The sequence below is a fragment of the Mustela nigripes genome, chromosome 1 (genome assembly GCF_022355385.1).
Source record: "Mustela nigripes isolate SB6536 chromosome 1, MUSNIG.SB6536, whole genome shotgun sequence".
NCBI classification, from domain to species: Eukaryota; Metazoa; Chordata; class Mammalia; order Carnivora; family Mustelidae; genus Mustela; species Mustela nigripes.
In genome coordinates, this window is record NC_081557.1 from 22,103,246 (window position 1) to 22,130,147 (window position 26,902).

The 26,902-nt window shown below is 33.7% G+C and overlaps 1 protein-coding gene across 2 annotated transcripts in view; it reads right to left on the reverse strand.

The window, feature by feature from the left end:
• ELP4 (elongator acetyltransferase complex subunit 4) overlaps positions 1–26,902 on the reverse strand; it is a 243,466-nt gene that overhangs the window by 136,414 nt on the left and 80,150 nt on the right. For both annotated transcript variants that reach the window (XM_059406558.1, XM_059406566.1), the window contains exons 6-7: positions 15,497–15,581; positions 10,357–10,545 (exon numbers count right to left, since the gene is read on the reverse strand). In XM_059406558.1, the coding sequence (XP_059262541.1) occupies positions 10,357–10,545; positions 15,497–15,581 (274 nt within the window). The remainder of the gene's footprint in view (positions 1–10,356; positions 10,546–15,496; positions 15,582–26,902) is intronic.

Here is a 26,902-nt window from a genome sequence, read left to right on the forward strand (position 1 = left end):
TAATATATTTGGTGAATAATTTTAGTGTTTTCTTAACAGATATTTAGAATTTATTTTTACACATTTGTTTCAATGTATGCTTGTTATTTTTTACCTGTGCTGTTATGGAAATAAGTTTTAACCCAAAGAAAATTAAAAAAAAAAAAAATTCAAGTTCAAAGTTGTGAGGTTGAACACAAAATATTTCAAAGGCAAATTTAAAAATAATTCTTCTTCATTCTGCTTGCCAAAGTCTTATTATAACAATAAATTCAAGTCAGTTTTGAATCTATGTCATTATTTTCCCTATTTTAACTTTTCCTCCTCTTTGCAATTTCCTTAACTATGTGTTCCTTCCCTACAATGAAATTAAACATGGGAAGCATGCCAAAAGTATAATAAAGGGTAACTAATCATTACTGTACAAGTCTGACAGAATGCTAATAACTAAAGTAAGAACGCTGATTGGCTGTTTTACCAATTTAAGAGATATAGATATTTTACGTATTATTAATCTAGTGATATTTTACACAACATAATCAACTAAAGGTATCACAATTCTGTTACCCTATAGATGTTTAATTATATGACATTCCCAAAGATATGAAACTACACTTGTATTTCCTGCAGAAACCATTTTACTATCAAATTTCAAGCGCAAGCTTGCAAATACTTACATATACTCCTTTTCTGCTCCATTCACACTATTTTTTACGTTGCTGAAAAACCTCCACAAGGATTGGGATATTGTCTTATTTACTACTATCTCCCCTATATTCACTTCTATATCCCTACAAGTGCCAAGGCCTGCAATAAATATTTGTTAAGTGAATGAATAAGTTAAATTACCCTTAGACATTCAATCACCACTTAAATCCTGACTTAGAGTCTATAGGAATGGCACTAGTCATAGTGGAGAAGAAGCTGACATACGATGTTAAAAAGAGTCACGGTACAACATGGTGTGAGGTTACTATGACTTAGAGGGCCACCCGACTTCAGGCATGCTTCCTGGTCTGTTTCAGGACAAAGCTATGAGAAGACTGTCAGAGTCTTTCATGAAAAGAGAAAGAAAGCTGCTCATCTACTGCTTTGATGGACTTGTACACCCTATTTTTTTTTGTCACCTGATCTCTGTTCAAATTTTCAATTTTGGAAGTCTTTTTAAATAAGAATAGGGAAGGTAAAGATTGCTGACCTATACTAAGTGCCTGCTATGTGTCAGTAGTGCGTCAGCACATATCGTCGCTAATTCTCTGAACCTGGTCTTCTGCACCCCATTTTTATAGAGGAAGAAGCTGAGGCTGCCAAAGTTAAGACTTTACTAAAACCATCTGACTAATTTGAGTCTATCTGTCTGGAAAAGCCTTGTGCACGGTCTGCTTCTTAATTCTGCCGGTATTTTAGTACTTCCACGGAGTAAGCTGCCTAGCATGGTAGTTAAGAGTATGGTAATTAGAGGCCACTGCTCTGGTCTAAATCCTACCCCTCTCTAGCTGTGTGACCTTGGGAAAGTCACTTCAAAAAGATTTTTTTTGGTCCCTTGTTTCCTTATCTGTAAAATGGAGACAATAATAGCACCAAACGTATGGGCTTATTTTGAGGATAAAATGAGTTAATATTTGAAAAGAGTTGAGGATTGCAACTGGCCCAGAGAAATCAGTCAGTAAGATTTATTAAATAAACTCCCAGTTCCGTGGTTCTGTGTATTCATATGTCTTTGATTAGCATCATAAGTATACTGCTTCCAGTTCTTATTTCCTTTCTTTAACCTAAACATTGTGATTTTGCTTACAGTCTTTAAGAGTCATTTAGAGTTTTGTACCCTATTTACATCATGCTTGGTTTAAGCAAACTGTTAAATCTTATATTTTCTCCTAAGTACTTTGATATAAAAACAGGTATATGGTGAGATGTCATGCTCGAAGAGCAAAAGAACAATTTGTTTTTTTATTTATGTGATAGCCAGAAGAATTGCTGGGGGAAGAAACTATGGAAAATAGGAAAATTTTAGATGGATGAGTTTTTAAAAAAAGATATTCTTTATTTTGAGGAAAATGTCTTAATTCTTACTCACATTACTTAACCTTGACTCATCACCAAGCCTGACCCTACACTTTCCTATTTCCATTTCAAAATAGTCTTTTTCCTGGTATTGTAAAAAAAACATAAATTTAAACTATATCTCTTCCAGTTATATAAAGTTTTAAATGTATCTATAAAATACCAAAATGCAAATATTGCATAATGTTAGGCCATCCAGTCCACCTTCTCATCTCAATCATTATTTAATTGGTGATATATATAGGATGATTTGAGGTAATCTGATAGTATGACTGCTGTTTCCTTATGCAGGAAAATCTGAAACATTTTCTTTTCCTTGTTCTTGGATTGATCCCTTTGGAATAAAGAAAATTACCCATATACATGTGTTTATTTCATAATTTTTTTTTTGCAATTACACATAAAGGAATATGCTTCCATCTCTTTTCCTCCCTTGACTGCAATGAAACTTTTTACTTAATCTTTCACATGTACTAATTTGTCAAGGATTTTACAATAATAGTTTTCTTTTTAAAAATACTGAAAATAGCAATGTTAGCCTAGAACTCTTCTTCCAAATGGAAAGTTACTGCCATCAGAGTTAGTAATTCAAGATGGATAAAGATGTAATGTGACAGAGAGGAAAGAGTAAGTTATAAAAGATCTGAGTTTGATATTAGCTTTAAATATGTGATTAAATATGTGACTTTATCGAGTCACTTAATTTCAGTTTAATCATGTTTGCAATTGGCATCATGCCTATCCTGCAAAATTTTTGTTATGATTAGGGCTGCTAGCTGTGTAACCTAACAGTGAAGATGCTAGAGTTTGGAGTCAGGGAAAGACACGAGTTAGAACACTACTGGTCTTGCCACTTATTCACTACGTGACCTTGTAAAAATAAAGGTAAGGCTTGTGGTCAATATTCAAGGACATAATGCTTGTAGAGTGCTTGGCATGTGTTATGTACCTAATAGTTTCAGCAATAGCATAGTTATAGTAGTAGCAGTGGCAGTATTTTCACTGGTATCTGAAAAAGTTTCTTCCAAGTTTACTTATCATCACAATCATGAAGCTCATTAAAGCTAACCAAACTAATATTAAAGTATTAACTTTATAATGACTTAACATCATTAACAACGCAAACAATGTAAGTATGTGTACAATGTCTAAGATGATTAGAGAAAGGAATTTCCCTATGATGTTTGTGTGATTATAAAACTCACAATGTTAGGTTCCTGCATATTCTATAAAAAGCCCTTAAAGGAAAAATAGATTATCCTCTTATAAAATTATAAATAAATTCTACTGGCCAAGGAGGCAAAAATTAATTTATTTATGCCAAACTCTTCAGTCATAAGAATTGAAATATGCTGGTATATCCTGTACAAAACTAAGGTAACTAAATGAAGTTGTCCATTTGCAGAAAATATTGGGGTATGTTAGAAAAAAGATGCTACTAAAATCACATAATTTATAATAAAGATTCAAGAAGTTTCAACAATCAGATATTAGAAATAATTTCCTAAGTAAGAATCATTATTTCTTTAACATTTATTGAACATCTAGAAAAAGCTTAGTTGCTGTGCTAGGAACTTTTATGCTTTATTGTCTTTAATGATGTATTATTATCATAAACCTAAGCTGGCAATAAAAAAATTTATAAATATGTAGCCCTAACTTTCCAGAGACTACAAAGTATTAGATATATAAGATTATATGAAACCACACATGTTTGTAGCAGACACTAAGTTCCTCGGTAAAGAGTCATACCTATAAAAAGAGAACTGCTGAATGTAAAGGTTTTGACATATAATTAGAATGTTAACTAATAACTAAAAAACTACTTGAGAATATGAATTAAAGTTGTGTAGAAAATTAAAATTAGAATATATTGATCTGTTAGATAAAACTACAAAACTTTTAGATGAAAACATAGGAAAAAACCTAGAGAGGGCAAAGATTTGTAAAATGGGAATAGCAGGGGAGAGAAACTGTTAGCCATTAAAAAAAATGATAAGTAAAACTTCATTAAGGTTAAAAACTTTAGCTCTTCCGAAGACACTGTTAATAGAAAAGGCCAAGTCATAGACTGGAAGAAAATTATTGCAAAGATATACTTAAAATATTTAAGGAATTTTACTATTCAATGAGGAGATAAATAACCCAAACCAATGGACAAAAGACAGACAAAAGGAGACAGGCAAATAGCCAACAAATATATGATAAGAATGTGAACATCATTAGTTACCAAGGAAATGCAAATTACCACAATGTCATACACTTCACGTGTACTACAATGGCTAAAATGTGAAAGGTCGAAAATAAAAAGGTTTGGAGGGATGTGAGTCCTAGAGAGATGAAAATACCCATGTAGACATATCCATGTATACAAGACATACATTAACATCCATAGCAGCTTTATTCACAATAGCATCCATCTGGAAGGAGCTCATGCCCATAGTAGGTGGAAGGATAAAGAAATTGTGATGTATTTTTACATTCAAAAACTAATCAGCAATAAAAGTAAACTCTGCCATGTATAACACTAAAGATGATGCTGATATTAACCAATATGATTGTTAGACATTGTATAATGAACTGTGTAAAATATTTGGAAGATCTGTGTAACTCAGTGAATCACCTTCCAAATGACCAAGGAATGAAATGTTCATATCTTCAATGGGTAAAAGACGCATTCAAAGCACAAGATAAACCAATGCCTTTTAGTGTAACATAATATGAAAAACTTCATTGATACCGTCTTTGATTCCACATTGTAATCAATGTTTATAATACTATTATTTTGTGAGTTTCAGTGTATATTGAAGAGGAATATCCACAATTACGTTAAAAGTTATTTAAAGAGTTCTCCTTTTTCCAACAATGTATCTGTATGAAGTCAGATTTTCTTTTCATTTTTCAATCAAAATAATATATCACAATGGATTGAATAAGGAATCCAGTATTAGAACCTGCTGTTTTCTACTAAGGAAAAATGTAAAAACAACGTTATTCTTCTTGCTAAAATTTTTTGTTTTGTTTTGGAAAATCATTATTATTTATAATTGTTTAATCATTTTATTATTATTTTAACTGAATTCATAAAAATTTTAAAACTTCTGCTTCAGTTTCTAACATGGTAAGTATCAATAGATACAACCCAAATGAATAAAATTGTTGAGATTGTCCATTGTTCTTAAGAGTGTAAAGAGGTTCTGACATAAAAAAGTTTGAGAATCACTGGACTAAAGTTCTGCTCTGGTATCCTCATAACTCTGCTATCAGATTTACCAACTATTTTGTAACTTATCCTTTTTTTTTTTTTTTAAATCAGCAGCTTTACTGAAATAACAATTCACGCATTTAAAGTGTACAAGTCAGTGGTTTTTTTAGTATTCACAGTTATGTGCAACCGTCACTCAAGGCATTGTTTTTTTTCAAAGATTTTATTTATTTATTTGACAGAGAGAGACACAGCGAGAGAGGGAACACAAGCAGAAGGAGTGGGAGAGAGAGAAGCAGGCTTCCCACCAAGCAGGGAGCCCAATGTGGGGCTCAATCCCAGAACCCTGGGATCATGACCTGGGCTAAAGGCAGACACTTAATGACTGAGCTACCCAGGTGCCCCACCCAAGGCAATTTTACCACATTTTCTTCACCTTAAAAAAAAAACCCAAACCTTCAATCTTTTTACAAATCACCCCTTCACATACTCAAGGTCTCTGTGTCCCTACATTCCAGGCTCTAGGTAACACTAATTTTTGGCTCTATAGATTTCCTTATTCAGGACCTTCACATTAATGAAATCATATATATATGTTCTTTTGTGATGGCTTCTTTTATTTGGCATAATCTTATTTTAAGGTTCATCTATTTTGCAGCAAATATTAGTACTTCATTCCTTTTTATGGCCAAATAATATTTCATTGTATGGATAAAGCACATTTGTTTATCCAGGTGTCAGTTAATGGAGATTCAGGCTGTTTCCATCTTTTGGTTCTAATGAATAATAGTGCTATAAAACATTCATGCACAAGTTTCTATACGGACACATGGTCTCATTTCTCTTGGGGATATACTAATGAGTGGAATTGCTGGGTCATATGATAACTCTATGCTGAATCACTGAAAAGTGCAAGACTGTTTCCAAAGCAGCTGTACCCTTTTACATCCCCACCAGCAGAGTATGGGGGTTTCAATTTCTTCACCTTACCAACACTTACTGTTACTTATTATTCTACCAATCCTAGAGAGTGTGAAATAGAATCTCATTGTAATTTTGATTTGTATTTTTGATGATTCATAATGTTGGGCATCTTTCATGTGCTAACTGGTCATTCATCTACCTTCTTTCAAAATTGTATATTCAAATTCCATTCCCATTTTTTATTGAATTGTCCTTTTAGTATTGAGTTGAAAGCATTCTTTATGTGTTAGAGATACAAATTTCTATTCAGATATATGATTTGTAAATACTTTCACGTATCATAATGACTTCTTGATGGTGTTCTTTGAACATAAAAGTTTTTAATTTTGAGATGCATCACTGGCTCAACTGGTAGAGCCTGGGACTCATCTCAGGGCTGAGTTCAAGCCCCACACTGGGCATGGAAGCTACTTTAAAGAATAAAGTTTCTAAGTTCGATGAAGTCCCCTTTGTCTATTTTCTTTTTTCATTGTTTGTGCTTTTGGTGCCATATCCAAGAATTCTTTGCCAAATCTAAGGTTATTAAGATTTTTCCCTAAGTTTTTTCCTAAGAGTTTTATATTTTTGGCACTTACATTTAGGTCCTTGATTAATTTGAATTAATTTTTGTACCTGCTGTACTGTGTGTACTGTGTGTAACTTCACTGTTTGGCTCATGTGGCCATCTAGTTGTCCCATCCCATTCATTGAAAAAGATGATTCTTTTCTTGTTAAATGGTCTTGACACCCTTGTTGAAATCAGCTGACCATATGGATTTAGTTCTGAACTCTCAATTCTATTCTGTTGACTTATATACCTATTTTATGATAGCACTACACTGCCTTTTACCATTGTTTCTAGTAAATTTTGCAATTGAGAAATATGAGCCCTCTTACTTATTCCTTTTTAGGTTTATTTTGGTTATTCTAAGTCCTCTGAAATTGCATAGCCATTTTAGAATCAGCTTGCAAATTTCTCCAAAAAAATTCAGCTGGAATTCCGATAAGGACTGCATTGGATCTGTAGATGAGTTTAGAGACGATCATCATAATAATTTTGAACCTTCTGATCCATGAACCTGGGAAGTTTTCCATTCATTTAGATCATTAAAAATTTTTTTCAACTATGTTTTGTAGTTTTCAGAGTATAAGTTTTACATTATCCTTGCTAAATTATTCCTAAGTATTTTATTCCTTTTCGTACTATTATGAATGCAAATGTTTCCTTAACTTCATTTTCAGTTTGTAACACAAGTTCTTAATGTTTACCTCCCCATTAGAAGGTAAAGTCCCTGAAAGGAACCAGTATCTCATTCATTTTAAAACTTCCACTAATATAAAGTGGGCTATAGCATTACTAGTTACTCAAAAACAGTAAAGAATAAATGAATGAATAAAGTAGGAAAACACAGCTTCAATAGATAAATTTGTAAGAAATGCAGATTTTGGGAGCCTGGGTGGATCAGTGGGTTAAGCCTCTGCCTTAGGCTCAGGTCATGATCTCAGGGTCCTGGGCTCTCTGCTCAGTAGGGGGCCTGCTTCCCCTCTGCCTGCCTCTCTGCCTACTTGTGATCTCTCTCTCTCTCTGTCAAATAAATAAATAAAATCTTAAAAAAAAAAGAAAAAAAATGCAGATCTTTTCCCCCAATTTGTTGAGAGGGAAGTATTTGGATTTAAGAAATCTTGATGTAAAAGGCACCTGGCTGGCTCAGTTGGGACAACATCCAACTCTTGATATCAATTTGGGGTTGTGAATTTGAGCCCCATGTTGGGGGTAGTGTCTGTAATTATTAAAGAGGCTGCTAACTTGAAGAGAAAAAAGTTGCTATGGTAACCCTTAGAAAGCTCAAGAGCACAAGTCACTGACAACGTATTCAAGTATGGTATACTGTCAATTACACTTCTCTCTCCACTTGTGCTGGAAGGAATATGGTGCTACATCAGACTATCTTAAAATGTTTTAACAGTCACTTAAAATAGTGACTTTTTCTTAAAGGAAAATGTGAACCTTTTCCTGTATATTGAAGGAAAGCTCAAGGATTCACGTTTCACAAGCTTCATATAGTCCTTAAATAAAGACTCAGCTTTAACCCTCATATAGCATGTTTAGATACAACACCTTAAAATGGTATTTCTTTATCTCCTTAGAGAACTCCAAATTTCACTTATATCTCATATTTCTGTTAATGTAGTTAAATGTAGGGTTTGCAGAGAACCATGAAATCTCGCCAAGTACAGTCTTTGTTTCTGTGATTTGCTTGAACATGTCATTTCGGTTCAGACCTCAGTTGCAAAACAGGGATAATGCTTTACTTGTCCAAAGGCTGGAGCCTAGCACAGATGAGCTCCATGTCATTTCTAGCTCTAAGATAAAAAAATAGGAGATTTACTAGCTTTGAACGAGTTCCAGAATAAAAATCTGTTACATATTCTAGTATGTGGTTCTGGAATCAATTTTCTGGGTTCAAAGCATGGTTTCTCAAGTACTGAACACTGACCTAGTTTCTTAATTTTTCTGTACCACAGTTTCCTTGTATGTAAAATGGAGATTTTAAAAGTAGTTACATAAAATTTTATAAGAAGCATTAGATCCTGACTTTAGGTGTTTTATATTTGTTAGCTGCTATCATTGTTATTACTATGACTCTATGCTGTGTGTGGAGCCTGCTTAGGATTCTCTCTCCCTCTTCCTCTGCGCCTCCACCCTCCACACCCCTCCCCCACTCTCTCTGTCAAGGGAAAAAAATGAAATAAAAAAAAGATAAAATAAAAGTTTTTTAAAGTTTTGTTAATTTAAGTAATCTCTACACCCAGTGTGGGGTTTGAACTCATGACCCTGGGAACAAAGAGTTGCATGCTCTTCTGACTGAGCCAGCCAGGTGCCCCAGCCTCTTGACATTCTTCTTCTTTTTTTTTTTCCTTTTAAATTTTTATTTATTTATTTATTTGACAGACAGAGATCACAAGTAGGCAGAGAGGCAGTCAGAGAGAGGAGGAAGCAGGCTTCCTGCTGAGCAGAGAGCCTGATGTGGGGCTCGATCCCAGGACCCTGGGATCATGACCTGAGCCGAAGGCAGAGGCTTTAACCCACTGAGCCACCCAGGCACCCCTCTCTTGAACATTCTTAAGAAAAGGACTTTTTTGAGTCATTGAGGAAAATCTTGTAAAGATGCCTCTTTTTCTGTCTGGGGAGGAGTGACCTCTCTTCCTGAAAGTGTAGCTTCAGGAGATTTATACACAGTAACAGCAAGGGAAGAAAGGGACTTGTCCTATTCAGATCAACTTTTTTTCTTCCCTTTTTTTCCTTCAAAATTTGGAATGTAGAAAAAGATATATACCATAAAATTTACCATTTTAAACATTTTTAAGTATACAGTTCAGTGAAATTAAATACATTCATAATGTTGTGTTACCATCACCACTAACAATTTCTAGACCAGTTTTCATTTTGCAAAACTGAAACTCTATACCTATTAAATAATAACTTGCCATGTCCTCTTCCCCTCCAGGTCCTGGCAACCACCATACTACCATCAGCTCTATGATTTTTTAATACCTTAAGTACATCATGTAAATAGAATCACAGTATTTGTCTTTTTGCGACTGACTTATTTCACGTAGGATAATGTCCTCAAGATTCATCAGTGTTGCTGCATATGTCAGAATTTCCTTCCTTTTCAAGGTTGAATAATATTTCATTGCAATATAGGCCACATCTTGCTTATCCATTCATCTGTTAATGGATTTTCAGAATGCTTCCACACTTTAGCTATTATAAATAATGCTAAGAACACAGGTGTACAAATATTTCTTCAAGACATATGTTTAGATCAGCTTTATGATTAATGAAGATACCAATAAAAATCAGCCTCATGTCACAATAATATTACATGTTTACAAGAAATCAAAGAAAAAAATAACACTATTAATGATGGACTTACATATACTCACTGTATATTAAAACCACAAATACACAACAATTTAACAATCTAAAGTAAAAGACTTTTTTTGGGCATTTCTGAAATCTGTTTTACTTAACTGGCAAATGAAAATAACTTATCAGACTCAGACTCATAAAGGATGTATATATCACTCTTCCTTATGTCACACTAGTTAGGGAAAAGAACTTTGGGAAAGATTCATACCTGGATAAGATGTGTTGGTATTGTGATGATACAGGCTGAAAGAGAAGTTCGTAGAAGACCACGGAGAACATACAGGAACTTCGTAAGGCTGTGGCTGTTGTCACAGTTTTCTGTACAGCAAATGTCATCTCCCCACAAAGGTGAACCAAGATTCTGGATTCCTATTCTTAAAATGTTTTTCTGTTTTTTCTAAAGGAAAGTGGGAGAGAGGTAAACACATTAAGTTTTGCTAACCAGTAGGCTACCTCTTTCACTTCTCTTTGCCAGATTTTAAATTTATAAAAGATTAGGGAGGTAAAGTCAGTAGAGGTGGTAAAATGTGTAATTAGTGTAAGGTAAGATAAAGGAAATCTTCACTATTACAAGACTGCAAAAACACAATTGACTTTTTTCCTTACTTTTGTAAAATTTGAAGAGTATCAAAAGCCTCAATCTTCTACATTTTAACAGTGACTACTCTAAGGATTGTTTGAGGCGTCTGAAAAAATACATAAAAAATCAGTTAGCAATAAAGAACATATATACCAGAAGGCTTACAAACCTTTCTTAGTATTACAAAATTCTACAAGCCTTTCAATAAACTATAATTTGCTCAATATTTCTCATTTAAAATGCTACTGTGTGTCCAATGTCTGATACTTTGAAAGAAGTTTAAAAATGTGTGTTTTGGTTTTACACTCTCTCTATATAAGCCTTTACTTATTCTTCTTGAGGTTATTTTTACCAAATAATTTAAATTTAATGCTTTCCATAAAATTGAACAAGTGAACATCTAGCAGTCAAGACTACTGATATAGTGACTAATATTTCCTGGAAAAAAGAACATTTAAAAACCATTAAATAAAACCTAGGATGATTATCAATAAGTGTTTTCCAGAGATGTATTTCTAACAGACTTTACTGTATGTGTTATTCTAACTGAACAAATGTTTTATAAATGCTTTCCTTAGCAATCCGGCAAAATTTCTGGGCAAAGGAGGAGACAATAGCAAAACCTGGAGCATGGAAGTAATTTAAAAATTATTATTACAATTCTCATTGGTAAAGTTAAGTTTTCTCTCTCAAAGCAGAAATTTGGAGCATGTGCCACTTTTGAGTGTGGTTTCTGCTGAAGCCAGATCCTACAATATATCACATGTTATTGCTATAATAAACTAATAAAATTTATTTAACTAATATAATTTATTAACTGCCCTCTAGCTCCCTGATATTACAGATGAAAGTTGACTTTGTGTTATTTTTGAGAATTTACCAATAAAGGAAAGTAGGGAAAATGTTAGAAGAGGAAAAACAAAAAGGGACAATAATTAGTAAAATGGGTAAGACAGATATTCAGTGTCTAGACTGTGTAATTAAGAAGATGCAGTTCTAGGCAAGACCCATACACTACATAGGCATTCATTTTCTCATCTCTACAATAAAAAGGACAGAATAGAACATTGTTCTATGAGCCTATACAATTTTTCAAATCTATAAAGGGCCACAATGGGTTGGATACAGCTATTAAAATGAGATTACAGAAAAAGGAATTTAGTTTAAGCACATTAAAAAAAACCTTCCTGACTGCAAGAACCTGGAACACAATGATACTATCAAAGTAGCCAGTCCAATTTTCTTTTCGGGTCATATTAAGTTTATGATAGGCAGTCACCTTAAGATATATGTTATGATCCTCGGCAGTCCATAAAAATTGTTTTCTTTTTTGGGGCGCCTGGGTGGCTCAGTGGGTTAAAGCCTCTGCCTTTGGCTCAGGTCATGATCTCAGGGTCCTGGGATCGAGCCCCGCATCGGGCTCTCTGCTCAGCAGGGAGCCTGCTTCTTCCCTCTCTCTCTGCCTGCCTCTCTGCCTACTTGTGATCTCTCTCTATCAAATAAATAAATAAAATATTTTAATAAAAAAAATTGTTTTCTTTTTTAATTTCTGCATTACTTGAATGAAATTAAATAATAATATTTTACCAGGGCTTGTGTTAGAAGTTTAAATAAGTTTTGGATGAATTCATGTAAAATATCTGTGAACTGACAGGTTATCCCTTACATTGTATTACTTCGGAACTCATAATTTAAGTAAAATGGCAAGATTACATTTTATTTTGTCATTCCTAAACTTGTTTTCTCATGTATCTTAATTAGATTCTCAACAGAAAGAGCAATCTGGAAAAAGGGAAAGAGAAACCTTTCCTCAAAATCTAGGTATTAGAACAAAATCTGAAGGCAGGAGAGCAACATTATATCGTTTTCCCTGACAACATTTCAGAAACTGAGGGTCAGCTATATATTTTAACCCAGTCACTATTACCAACTATTGTATCAAAGAGCATCTGCTAAAACTTTATAACAAAAATGCTGTTAGGTGCAGAAGCAGGAGAACTACGGAGGTTTAGCAACTTTGACAGATACATTGATATATCTGAAAAATAATGAAAATATTAAGCCAAAGAATAAATAATGAGATATTTAAGTGGGGTAGGTACTCAGCACACCAGAGTATAATTGAGCATAATACTTCAACATAGGGAATACATTTATATTTTTTTAAAAAATGACAGTAATTGCAAAAAAAAAAAAAAAAAAAGGCTGAATTACAAATTTCCTGAGTCGTTTTTGTTATAATTCCTTTGCTATGACATATAATAATGGGGGCACATCGTAGGGCATAACATAATTTAAAAAATAAACTTTTGTGTTAAGCTGAACAATAAATACTTAAATTTATTCCTATGAGAACATGCAAAATATTTAATCTGGTATTCTAAGGAAAATCAATGTTCATTACTATCTCTTAGATATTTAGTTATATTCATAACTTAAATGAAATTATGGCAGCGATTTGTAAATGTCTCCATTCCAAATATCCTTACAGATGAGCTACATTACTTTACTTACTACCAAGGTAATCATGTAATAGTATATAATACTCAGTTCCTAATAGCCTACTTCAAGTAAACTAAATTAGGTTATTTGAAAATATAAGTTTATTTGGAAATGTAGTGATAGAGGAAATAAGAAAAAAATTTCTTTTAAAAAGAAGAATTTGGGGCACCTGGGTGGCTCAGTTGGTTAAGCGTCTGCCTTCAGCTCAGGTCATGATCCCAGGGTCCTGGGATTGAGCCCCACATCAGGCTCCCAGCTCAGCAGGGAGTAAAGGCTTCTCCTTCTCTGTCTGTCACTCCCCATGCTTGTGCTCTCTCTTTCGCTTTCCCGAATGAATAAATGAAAAAACTTTTTTTTTTTTTAAAGGAGGATTTATTTCAGTCTCAGAACATTATTTTGACTCAGGAATAATATTTTTTGAAGTAGTGTTTCACAGATGCATTTTTGTGGCTTCTTGAACTCATCTAAAGTTTCTGAGACAGATGTATAGATAAGGTAATTTGGCAAATGATACATTCCATAATATAACAATATGGAAATTTATTAACATAAAAACAACATATAATTTATGCTTTTGCATGTTATAAATTTTTTCACCATTCTTGGTATTCACCATATAAATATCTACATCCCTGTTTAATCTTTATGAAAGTCAATAGTTGTAGAACCTCTGGTTCAAAGAGACAAACCAGTTCAATTTGTTGTTTATCAACTTTCATGAAATAAAATACCATTTATTGAAAATTGTGTTGTTTTTCATACTCAGATAAATGACTAGGAAAATAAACATTTCATTCCATTCTAATAATAGCTTACTGATCAAGGGTTCTTTGGATGGATGTGTGCAGATGTGTGTACACATGTGTATATACATATATATGCAAGTATGTATATATCTTTTTGCTATTGGCTTTGCTTTTTTGCACTTTATAAAATTTCTTGCTCTTAGAAGATGTATCATCATTCTGCAAGAACACCAGCTCTGCACACTGTATCATAGGAACTGTTATGACATGCCTGTTTCCATAGCAACCACAGCCAGTGGAGAGAGGTGTCTGTCAGGGACCAATTTACCTCTCCAGACGGGCAATGCTACTAAAGGGATGACACAGTGCCCATAAATTTAGCTAGAACCAAAAATGGAGCAACAATGAGCAAAATAAAATTGTAATAAAAACTGAGCCCACAAAACTGTAACATACATGAAGAGTTATCTACAAATAAATGTGTATGCTTCACCAAACACATAAGTATTTTCAACTTGCTATTAAACTGATGATCAGCTATGATGAGTGCTGTGAAATTTCTAGGCCTGATGATTGACAGAATTGTACCCCTGGGGCAAATAATACACTATATGTTAATAAAAATAATTTTTAAAAAACCTGATGATAAAAACAAATTTAAAAATTACCTTGCTGTGGGAAAAAAATTAAATATAGCAGTAAAGTTTATAGGAATACTTAAAATTTATGGATTAGGAGAAAATACAGTTGATAATGCAAAAACAAAAGACTTCTAGATTCCTTGCTTTCTTCAGTAAAAATAATGGTGCTCTGGAAATACTTCTGCTAAAATAATAATAATGAACTGAAAATCTTTAGCAGCTATAGCAATTAAAATCACTGAGAAAGATTTCTGAAAGACATGATATCTAGAAATAAAATTTCTCTCATTTTGTTTAAGTTAAACTAACCGGAACATCTTTAATAGTAGGAATTTGGAATCTTTAACAGAGGGAATTTAAAAACTTCCATTTTTAAAAATAGAGCTACAGAGAAATAATTAAGTTATAAAATATTTTAAAATAGCAAACAAAATCACTTTTTATTCAATCAGACAACTCAAAGCATGATGTTATAAGAAATAAAATCTTAACTAAGTTTTACTCATAAGGGAATTCAGTTAAGGACTAAATGACAAATATAAAAAATTTAGATAAGAAAGTACAAGTCCTGAAGATTTAGGAGTAATTTTAACATGTGGTTATTTATTAATTCCAGGTGCTACAAATATGTACTTCAGATAATTTACGTTGACAATGTATGTATACATCTTTTGTGCATACACTGAGAACTTAGCTAAAACTTTAAATACACATTAACAATCAAACTAAGGCTGCCTGTGCACTGCTTATGGACATCTTCTGTGCTTGGAAACAGCTTGCTCTCTGTTGATTATTCTAAAACCTTCTGGGTTTTCCTCTAAAGAGTTTAAAAGCAACATTAAACAAATGATTACAAAAGGTTTTGAAGGTACTCAATACCTGGGGATTGGATCCATCAAATCCTTCCTCATATATGACGTTCTGGATAAATTGAAGCAGCTTCCTGTAGCCACCAGTCAAAGAACTGTTGGTAAGAAGTGGTTCAAACACATAAATGGGCTAATTACAAGGGAAATTCAAAATCTAACCCAAAACATTAAGGAAATAATTAAAATTCATGAAATTACTTAAATATAATATAAAATGAACCAAAATAGTAAAAATAATTTAAAAATATACAGTCAATAGACCCTGGGAATAAGTTAAACTGCCTTATGTTAACTGGCTCAGTGTTCTTGACATAATGGGAAGATAAAAATCTGTGGAGACTGAGATGGCTTAATTATGTCAAGCTTAGTTACCTCCAAGAAAATTAATGATTTAATGAAGCAACCTAAAAGATGAAGCCACTATAGCTTTTCAGGAGTAATCATAGTTAATTACCACATAGTTAATGAAGTGCTATGCCAAGTACACCTGAATCAATATCTCGATCACCTAAGCTCATTTGCCAGGAAAGTCTTAATTTTCTTAGAACAAACTGCTAAAATAATAGTAATTAAAAATTTGATCTTTTAAGGCCTATGAAGACAAGCGAGTATAATTTCCACTTTGTTTTTAAAACAAAAATAATAAAGTAAATGTATGAATTCAAGAAGATAAATTATATCTCACATGAATATTAGTAATAATGTTCATATTTTATTTTTTATTTTTTTATTTTTTTATTTTTTTTTTTAAAGATTTTATTTATTTATTTGACAGACAGAGATCACAAGTAGGCAGAGAGGCAGGCAGAGAGAGAGGAGGAAGCAGGCTCCCTGCTGAGCAGAGAGCCCGATGCGGGACTCGATCCCAGGACCCTGAGATCATGACCTGAGCCGAAGGCAGCGGCTTAACCCACTGAGCCACCCAGGCGCCCGATAATGTTCATATTTTAAAATATTTTACAAAAATGGGGAGACTGCCAGGCTCAGTTGGTACAGCATGAGACTTGTGATCTTGGGGTCATGAGTTCAAGCCTCACGTTAGGTGGAGAGCTTACTTAAAAATGTTTTTACAAATGTTATGAGACACCTCAAAAAAAAATTAGTAACTGTGAAGAACATCTGGTTTAACACTGACTGAATTTAATATTCTTGATAATGCACAACATGCGTGCTATGACTGAACATTGTCATGATAATGGAGTTCTGGAGCGTAGCTGTTTTACAGACATTTAAGTGACAAGTGCTGTAAAAGCGGTGGGTGTCCTTAAACATACAGAAGTGTTTGCTTCGTGTGATCCTAAGTAAGGCAATCACATATGCAGAATCAGTGTCCTAAAGAAAAATGAAATATAATTTGAAGCACACATGCAACATTGAAGAAACTAACAAGTAGGGAAAGCAGCTGACTACTTAGTGTGCAAAATCAGTGGTAGGCTACTCGGCCTGTTGTCCTTTTCTGTAAATATTTTATTGAACAGCCAGAGCTAGCCCCAAAGCACCTAACAAAAACAAAATAGGAAACAAAGAGAAAGGAATACTGTTATGTGCAAAATAAATATGACTCCAATTGGAGGCTTTGCCAGTATGGTTATTTCACATATAGTTATTTCTCCATTTTCAATGAGAGAATGGATTATATGGACACATTTTTCCAGTTTAGTGAGTGAAGGAATGTGTCCATAAAAAATGATATTCCATAATGGTACTGATGTGACTCTTTTATAAGTATATGAATATATAAATATATATAAATACAAAAATACATATGAATAGATAAGTAACATATTTGTCCCGGCTAGCTCAACTTTCAGAAGACAGTGCTGCTGTTTGAAGGCAGCATGTTTAATTCCTATCTGGGTCAATTAGATGTGCACAAGGGGTAAATCTGCTCCAAGGCCCCAGATTATGAAGTGAATTTCAGGCAACCATTTGACAAATGTCAATATTGGTTAAAGGAGGGTGGATCAAGAATATAACCAGTTCATTCTAATCCACCAACAGCCAATCTACTTAAGACATTATTTCACATATAACAACGTTTCTTAAGCATTCTTCCTTCTTCCCCAAATTGTTCAATAATAAAATTTGCCTTAAGTGCTTGGTAGTAAATTTGCTGTCTGAGGTACATTTCTAGACAACACCTGCACAAATTAATTCTTAGTTTTTTGTTGCTACTACTCAACCAGAACAATCGGTTATTTCTTTTTTATTCTCCCAGTCTGTTAAAGTAACTATAGTAGAGCTAAGGCTCTCTTCAAAGGTGGTAGAGAGGTTTGTTATGGGAACAAAAATAAAGACATACAGTCAAAACACCTTCATCACTTTCTTTATTTAACACTGACATAAAAAAATTCAATCACCAGCAATGTTTAGAACTTTATAAATAATAAACCTCCCCAAACTAACTAGGACAATAAACACTTTGATAACAAAATTAAATGGGAAAAAAATCAATATATTTAGGTATATAAATTGATAATATTCATTTATCATACACGGAATTACAGCATTTAAAACTGAACTAGTTTATATAGTATTGATATTAAACTATTACTAAGTATTGTTAATCTCTATGAGATACACCTCCCGCAAGCAATACATATAAAAATCTCTTTTTACTGAAAAAAAATCTTCTATTGTTATCTAAAATTTTTAAAAAATTAAACTCCTTTAATTTTGAGGCTGTTGTCTTTTTTTTGTAGCTGTTCAGCAGTATAGTAACTTATAAATCAGGGGGTGGCAGAAGAAACTCTAGTTACAAATATGACGCTGTCTTCCTTATTAATGTTTCCAAGCAATTAACAAAGGTTAGGTTATCAAAGTATTTAAAACATGTCCTAAAGCAGCACATTTCAAATCCTGTATACTATTTTACCTTGATTTTCTTAATTTTCAACAACTTTTATAGTTAAAAAAAAAAAGAAGAAGAATTTGTGATTCCACAATTTGTCTTTAAAACTACAACAGTACGAAGAATATAAAAACAATTATTAGAACTTTAATTTTTGCCTTTAAAATATCATTTAAAATTGTTTTTGGTCAAAAAAATTGTTCCATTTACTATCAGAAGATATTACCATATCTTCTGATAGTAAATTTCTTTATATTAATATTAAATACGGGTAAGAGTTGTCCAATGACATGAAATGTAAAGCTATACATATATTTTATTATTATTATTATTATTTTTTAAGTAGGCTCCACAACCAACGTGAAAGCCAGTGCACGCTTGGACTCATGACCCTGAGATCAAGATTTGAGCTGAGATCAAGAGTCAGATGCTTAACTGACTGAACTACCCAGGCACCCCTAAATTTATATTCTGATGACCAAGTTCAACATTTTTAAAAAACTGACAGAAAGAAATGAGACTTTTGTACCTATCAGTATCTCCCCTCACCCAATTTTAAGCAGGACGTCTGACAGACATATACAACAGTTAACTTCAATTTCTATTGACAAATGGCATTTTGGTTTTTTTGTGAAAAGTGATTTTGTCATCCTCATTAAGAAGGTTTTAAAAAACAAAGAGGTACCTGGGTGACTTAGTCCATTGGGCTTTGGACTCTTGATTATGGCACAGGTCATGATCTCAGGGGTCAAGAGATCCAACCCCATGTTGGGCTCCATGCCCAGTGCAGAGTCTGCTTGTCCCCCTCTCTTTGCTCCTCTCTACGCTCGTCCTCTTTCTCTCTCAAATAAATAAATAAATCTTAAAAAAAAAAAAGATTTTAAAATTTGCTATAGTATATCTAGATGTAGATATAGATGCAGTATATCTAGAAAAGAAATCAAGCTTGAGTAACAAAAGATGAGATTTTATTTGTGAAAATATAAACTACAAAAGCAAAAATACATATATATGAAATAACTAGTTGATAAGGGAAATGTTTTCTTGTAAATAATAAACTCGGGTATTTTTTGTAACAAAATTACTTGATTTTATCTACTGGCAAACTGTCTAACACAGTAAATACTCAGGAAATGTTTTGCATCTCTGTCACATTTGATCATTACAACAGCCTCGTGAGGTAGTCATTAGCTCTATTTCATGGTAGGGAAAATTAAGACCCTTTTGGAGATTTAAGTGATTCGTTCAAAGCTGTACGACAATTAAGCGACAGGCACCTAAAAAGTTTTCTAAGCCTCAGAGTGAGATCCAGATTCAATGAAGTCTGTGGGTTCAAATACACTAATGTGGCTGTGATGAGGTTTGGACATGACTCCATTTAACACAAAGCATCCAGGTGTATAGTTTTAGGAAGAGATTTTTCTTTTAGTCCCACCGATGAAACCTTCACAATAGGCCTCACTTGTATTAACTTGGTACATGACATATAAAGACAATTCAAGATGGAAATAATGTAGGTTTACAGTATATAAACGATACCAGCATAACACAGTGGGAAGTACACTCAAGACCTGGGCTCCTGGTCTATCTGTATCAGCAACTAGAGCTAAACGTGATAATGAGGCAAAGTACTTAACTTTTCTGGTCTGGGGCTCAAAATTTTCTCAGGTGACAGAGTTGCACTAATAATCTCTCTTGTCCTGACTTAAAATTACATAGTTCAAGAATGATTTTTCTTTTTAAGACTGATTTCTCTCATTAAAATGATTAATTGCTGGGCTTTTGAAAATAAGAACTTCTGGTGCATTTTAATATTGATATTACTACTTGATAGAAATACTTAGGAAGAAAAACTGTTATCACACCCAATTAGGATTAATTTAAAGTGAAGATGAAGTATTTTTGATATTATTATGTAAATCATTGAGAAAGTATGATTTGTATTACCAAAATTCTATTTACACATATATTTCAAGTATGAATTTATGACAAATAGTGAGATATACTTGTAGGGGAGTAGGCACAATATTAAATGTCTCAACTAATTGTGTAAAATAGTTTGCCTAGCTAAAGTTATATTAGCATATAATTTGCATGTGACTATAAAGACTGTGAAGTCTATTCACAAGTAATTTTCAAGTTAAAAATTCCATTACTATTACCCTGAAGGCTGTCAAAAATTTTTCTTTTCTGACGCTTTTCACCTAATAACACTGAGTTTGATTCTCTTCACCATGAATACTCAACTAAGAGTAGAACATACAGAGACTAGGAATTCAAGGAGAGCAATGACCAGCACAGACCTAAGAGTCGCAGTTGGAAAATACTAAGAATGTGCATTCAGTGTCTGACGGAGATACTACTGAAAGAGGTCACGGACTTTCACGAAAAAGAATTCAGTTCTACATTACTCTGATTTCTTTTACATACTGATGTAAAGAAGTTATTAAATTATGTCTCCTACTACCCATCATTGTTGTTGTCATCTAGCCAACACTGGGCCATTAACTCTCTTTCAAACATCCTGGCCTTTCAGTTTCTTGACCACCTCTCCTTCAATGATCTTATTTCCATCCTACTGTGGTACTCCCTCTCACGATCATACCTTAGACCTTGCCATTATCAATAACTGTTATCCCTATGTGATCTCCATTCACACCCACAACTGCCACTTCCTATCTCCACCCAGAGCCCATAGGGAATCATTTGACTACACTGAGATCTCCAAACCATTGCCTACCACTTTACTCGCGCCCTTTGATATTCTTTCAACTATTTAACCACCTTTATCCATGATCAATTCTTGTATCTCCTTCCTTGCTCTTCTCTTGCTTTATCTTACCTGCTCAGCAAAACTATTCTGGCTAAATTAAACTCTCTGTCCACTCCACATTTGCCTCAGTACAGCTAAAAGTGGTAGGAGAAATGGCCCCATCCCAGTGGACTGGTCTCTGCGTAAAATCATGACCTCAAATTTCAATAGGCCCTTAAGACTGCCTGGCAATCCCACTACACACAGTCTCACCCTTCTTGATGATTTTTCATACTGTCTCTTTATATACAAACCCTTAATATCCCTACCCATCTTTATTCTTAGCTTATAACCTTTCACTGAGAAAACAGAAACAACTAGCAGAGACATCTATCACTACATTTACCTATCAGCATCTTTACCAACATAAATACCCCCTCCTCCTAAATTACCATAGTTGAACTATTTATGAAACTTTTTTTTTCTTTTAAAGCAAGTTCTACATGGGGCTTCTAATGTGGGGCTTGAACTCATGACTGAGATCAAGAGTCAGATGCTCTACTAACTGAGCCAGCCAGGTGCCCCACAGGTGAACTATTTATTTATTTAAAGATTTTTTTATTTATTTGACAAAGAAATAGCACAAGTAGGCAGAGCACAGGCACAGGGAGAGGGAGAAGCAGGCTCTCCAATGAGCAGGGAGCCCGATGTGGGGCTCGATCCCAGGACCCTGGGATCATGATCTGAGTCAAAGGCAGCCACTTAACTGACTGAGCCACCCAGGAGCCTCTAGGTGAACTATCTAAACACCTATACTAACCCAGTATCTGTACTTGCTCCCAGACCTCATCCTATAGGATGTCACTCTAGCAATTCTTCCATTTCTCTCTCATATTAACTTTCCCTTTCTAATGGATGCATTCTAAAGTATATAAACATACTCTTACGTCTTCCTTTTTTTTTTTTAAATAAACACAAGTATATCTCTTCCTTTTAAGAAAATAAAAACATTTCCTGTCTCATTTCCTCTGCCAACTACTACTCTATTTTTCTGCATCAGAACTCCTTGAATTTTCTAATATTTGGTGTCTCCAATTCCTTCCCTCACATTTTCATTTAAAACCATTCCACACCAACATCATTTCATTAAAACTGTTATTATGGTCACCAGTGACCTCCACTGGCTAAAATCAATGGATCCTTTAATTTTTGTTAAAAGAATTTTATTGAGATATAATTTATATACCATTCAATTCACCCACTGGAAGTGTACAAATTGTGGGCACCTGGGTGCCTGACTAGGTTGGGTGTCTGACTCTTGATTTCGACTTAGGTCATGATCTCAGGATTGTGGTTTGGGCCTGGCCTCGAGCTCTGTTCTCAGCAGGGAGTCTGTTTCTCTCCCTTTCCACTTCTCCCATCATGTGTGTGCTAAAATATATAACTAAATCTTTTTTTAAAAAGTGTACAATTCAATGGCTTTAGTATATTCACAGAGTTAGGTTAACTATTACCACAATCAATTTTAGAATAGTTTTCATCCCTTCAGGAGGGAGTGCCATACTCATTAGTATCACCCTCCTGAACTTTTCCATGCCCCCAGCCTGAAAGAACCACTAATCTACTTTGTCTCTATATATTTCCTTATTATAGTCATTTCATGTAAGTGAAATCATATATAATTTGTCAGTTGTTATTGGTTTCTCTCACCATAATGTCTTAAGGGTTCATCTATGTTGTAGCAATGTAACAATATCTCACTCCTTTTCATGGCTGAATAATATTCCAGATATGGATATATCATATTTGTTTAACCATTCATCAGTTGATGAATATTTGGGTTGCTTCTACTTCTTGCCTATTATAAATAATGCTGCTATAAACAATTCATGTACAGAGTTTTGTGTGGACATGTGCACAACACTGAGAAATAAAAAAAAAATTTTCTCTTGGCCATATACCTAGGAGTGGGATTGCTGGATCAAATAATAATTCAATGATTAACCTCTGGGGGGAAATGCCAGACTGTTTTCCAAAGTAACTGTCATTTTACATTCTTGCTGGTAGTATATGAATGTTCTGATTTCTCTGCATCCTTGCTAACACTTACTATCTGAATTTTTGATTCTAGCCATCACAGAAGGTGTGAAGTGGTATCTTATTGTGTTGTTGTTTTATTTGCTTGTTTTGGCCTGGTATATATATTTTTTTGTCTTTTACTTTATATGTTTTCTTGTCTATATATTTGGATTTATTTTTTGTAAATAGAACATAGTGAAATTTTTTAAAGACGTTATTATTTATTTATTTATTTATTTGAGAGAGAGAGAGAGAGAGAATGAGAGAGCATGAGAGAGGTCAGCTGGAGAAGCATACTCCCTGCTGAGTAGGGAGCCTGATGTGGGACTCGATCCTGGGACTCCAGGATCATGACCTGAGCTGAAGGCAGTAGCTTAACCAACTGAGCCACCCAGGTGCCCCCATAGTTAAATTTTTAACCCATTTTTTTCCTTTTAATTGCAAAAATACATATAGTGTACAATTTAGTAGTGTTATTATATTAACAGAACTTTTTATCTTGCAAAACTGAAACTGTATACCCATTTTAAAAACTCATTGTTTTCCCCTCTCCAGCCCCTGGTAATCACCATCACAAATCACAAAGTAGTTTGTTTCTATGAAGCTGACTACTTTGGATACATCACATGAATAGAGTAATATAGTATTTGTCTTTTTGTGCCAGGCTTATTTCAATTAGCATAATGTCCTTAAGGTTTATCCATGTTGTAGCATGTGTCAGGATTTCCTTTCTTTTTAATACTGAATAATATTTCACTGTACGTATATCCCACATTTTGTTTATCCATTCATCGATTGCTAGACATTTGGATTGCTTCTACCTCTGGGGCTATTGTGAATAATACCATATCATAATGCTATGAGCATGGGTATGCAAGCATCTCTTTGAAACCCTGCTTCTCATACTTTTGGATATACACCCAGAAGAGGGATTGCTCAATCATACAGTCTATTTTTTAATTTTTTGAGAAATGCCATAAAACTTTCATAGCAGTTGTACTATTTTACAATATCACCAAGGCACAAGGGTTCTAATTTATCTACATCCTTGCCAATACTTTCTATTTTCTATTTTTTTGAGAAGCTACATTAGTGAGGGAGATATTATCTCACTATGGCTTTGACTTGCATTTTTCTAATGATTAGGTCTATTACCTTTTCATTTGCTTTTCAGCTATTTGCATATCATCTTTGGAGAATTATCTGTTCAAGACCTTGGCCCAGATTCTAATCAGGCTATTTGTTGTTACTGAATAGTAGTAGTTCTTTGTATATTTTGCATATTAATTCTTTATGACATAAAAGATAGACAACTATTTTCTCCCATTTCTTAGGTTGCCTTTTCACTCTACTGACTGTGTCTTTGGATGCAAATAAGTGTTTAAGTTTGAAGTAGTCCCATTTGTCTATTTTTGCTTTCTTTGCTTGTGCTTTTGGTATTATATCCAAAATAATTGTCAAATCCAACGTCATGAAGATTTTCCCCTTAGTTTTCTTTTAAAACTTTTATAGTTTTGGGTTTCATGGTTAGGTCTTAAATCCATTTTGAGTTAATTTTTATATACAGTATAAGAGAAGAGCCCATCTTCATTCTTTCGCATGTGGATAATCCAGTTTTCCCAGTACCATTTTATTGAAGACTGCTCTTTCCCCTTGAATGGTCTAAGCACTCCTGTAGATGACTGTTTGACTATATATGCGAGGGTTTACTTCTGGGTCCTTTATTATAGTCTATTGGTCTAAATGTTTGGCTTTATGCCAGTACCAAACCACACTGCTTTGATTACTGTAGCTTTGTTAAATGTTTTGCAATTAGGAAGTATGAGATCTCCAACCTTGTTCTTTCGCAAAACCATTTTGGCTATTTGGAGTCCCTTGAGATTGTGTCCCTGTAGGACTTTAAATAAACTAATTAAACCTGTTGTGTCCCTTTCCTCATGTTCAAAATGGGGATACTATAAGCTTCATGAGATTTGTAAGGATTAAATGAAATAACAAAAATAATAAGTTAATAGGTGAGAGATAATCAGTTCTCAGTAATTATTAATGATTATTAATCCCCATGCTGTCAATATAATATAGTAATGCTCCAGTTGCAGGATGGATGAAAATCAGGTGGGATAACAAGATGGAACAAGGTAAGCACTTAAGGAGGTAAGAAGGAATTGGATGAGTACAACAGTACCACCTAGAACGAACTGCCAAGTAAGTAAGAAGAAACACTGTTATCGAGTCTTCTAATAAGCTTTCAGGAGTGAGCTAAGTAGTGTGGGAGGCACAGGAAATATGACTACTGCTCATTCACAGACAGATCTAAGGAGGAATTGATTTCCAAATGTGTTTTTCTCAAAAGAAAGAATAAGATAGGGAAAAGAAAGCTGATTGTCCAGATTCTAAATATTTGCTTGTGTAGTTACAGTCCCAAAGGAGAAATAGCTTTATCAATTTGCCTATTAATAAAAATGTTTATTAGAATAAATTTCAAGCATTTAAGCAGAAATAATAATGATGATGGAAGCCAAAATTCATTAAGCCCTTACAATATTAGCCAGTGTTTGCTAAGTGGTAAATTTTTACTATCTCATTTAATAATCTTAAGAAGTAGTTTCTATTATTATTATTCCTATTGAAGCCTAAGTAATGAGGGCCCCAAGAAGCAACTTGTACAATGTCACATAGCTAGTAAGTGGAAGAGTCAGGACTCAAACCTAGATTGTCTAACCGAAGGCCCCTATCTAAACTACACTGTCTCACAGGAAGGTTTATAAAAAGAAAAAGAAAAAGAAAAAAAAAAGCCAAATAATCCACAATTCAAACACCCAGAGACAATTACTGTTAGGCTATTGATGTATATCTTTACAGACCACTTTCTACATATACACATCATATATTACATAGATTGTTTTGTAATCTGTTTTGTTTTTATCTCCTCCCTCTGCAAGCAAGGTATTCCACTATGTAAATACAACATAATCTACCAATCTATGTTAATAATTCTTAGGTTATCTCCAGATTTTCAGTAATACACACAGATTATAACAACCTTATCGTGCACATCTTTGTTAACTTGTATCATTATTTCTTTGTCATCAATTCCTAGAAATGGGACAATGGTAACAATGATAATGTACACTCCAACTTTGATACCCTTTACTAGAATTAACAATGTACATTCCTATGGGCAACATAAGCGACATCCACAGCATCTTTAACAGCAGGTATTATAATTTTAAATATCTGATAGCTGGAAAATGGTATCTCTTTGGTTTTTCTTTGCAATTTCTTTGATCACTAAGGAGGGTTACTAGCTATTTTTTGTTTCTTCTTTTGAGAACATCCCATTGTTATCTTTTGTCATTTTGTATTAGGATACCCAAATTATTTCCAATTTAAAAATGCTCTTGGGGCACGTGGGTGGCTCAGTTGGTTTAGGATTTACCTCTATCTCAGCTCAGGTCTTGATCTCATGGCCATGAGTTCAAGCCCTGTGCTGGGATCTGGGCTGGGCTTACTTAAAAATAAAATAAAAATGCTCTCCATTTACTAAGGATATTAACATGTCTATACATAAATTTACTAAGGATTTTAACATATATATACATATGTTTATTTTTTAAATTCTGAAACAATTTCAAACATAGAGAAAAGTTGCTAATATAGGAATTTTTTTTCCTCCAGTTCCGCTAGAGGATAAGTTGCAGACATGATGGCACATCATTTCTTAACAATTTAGG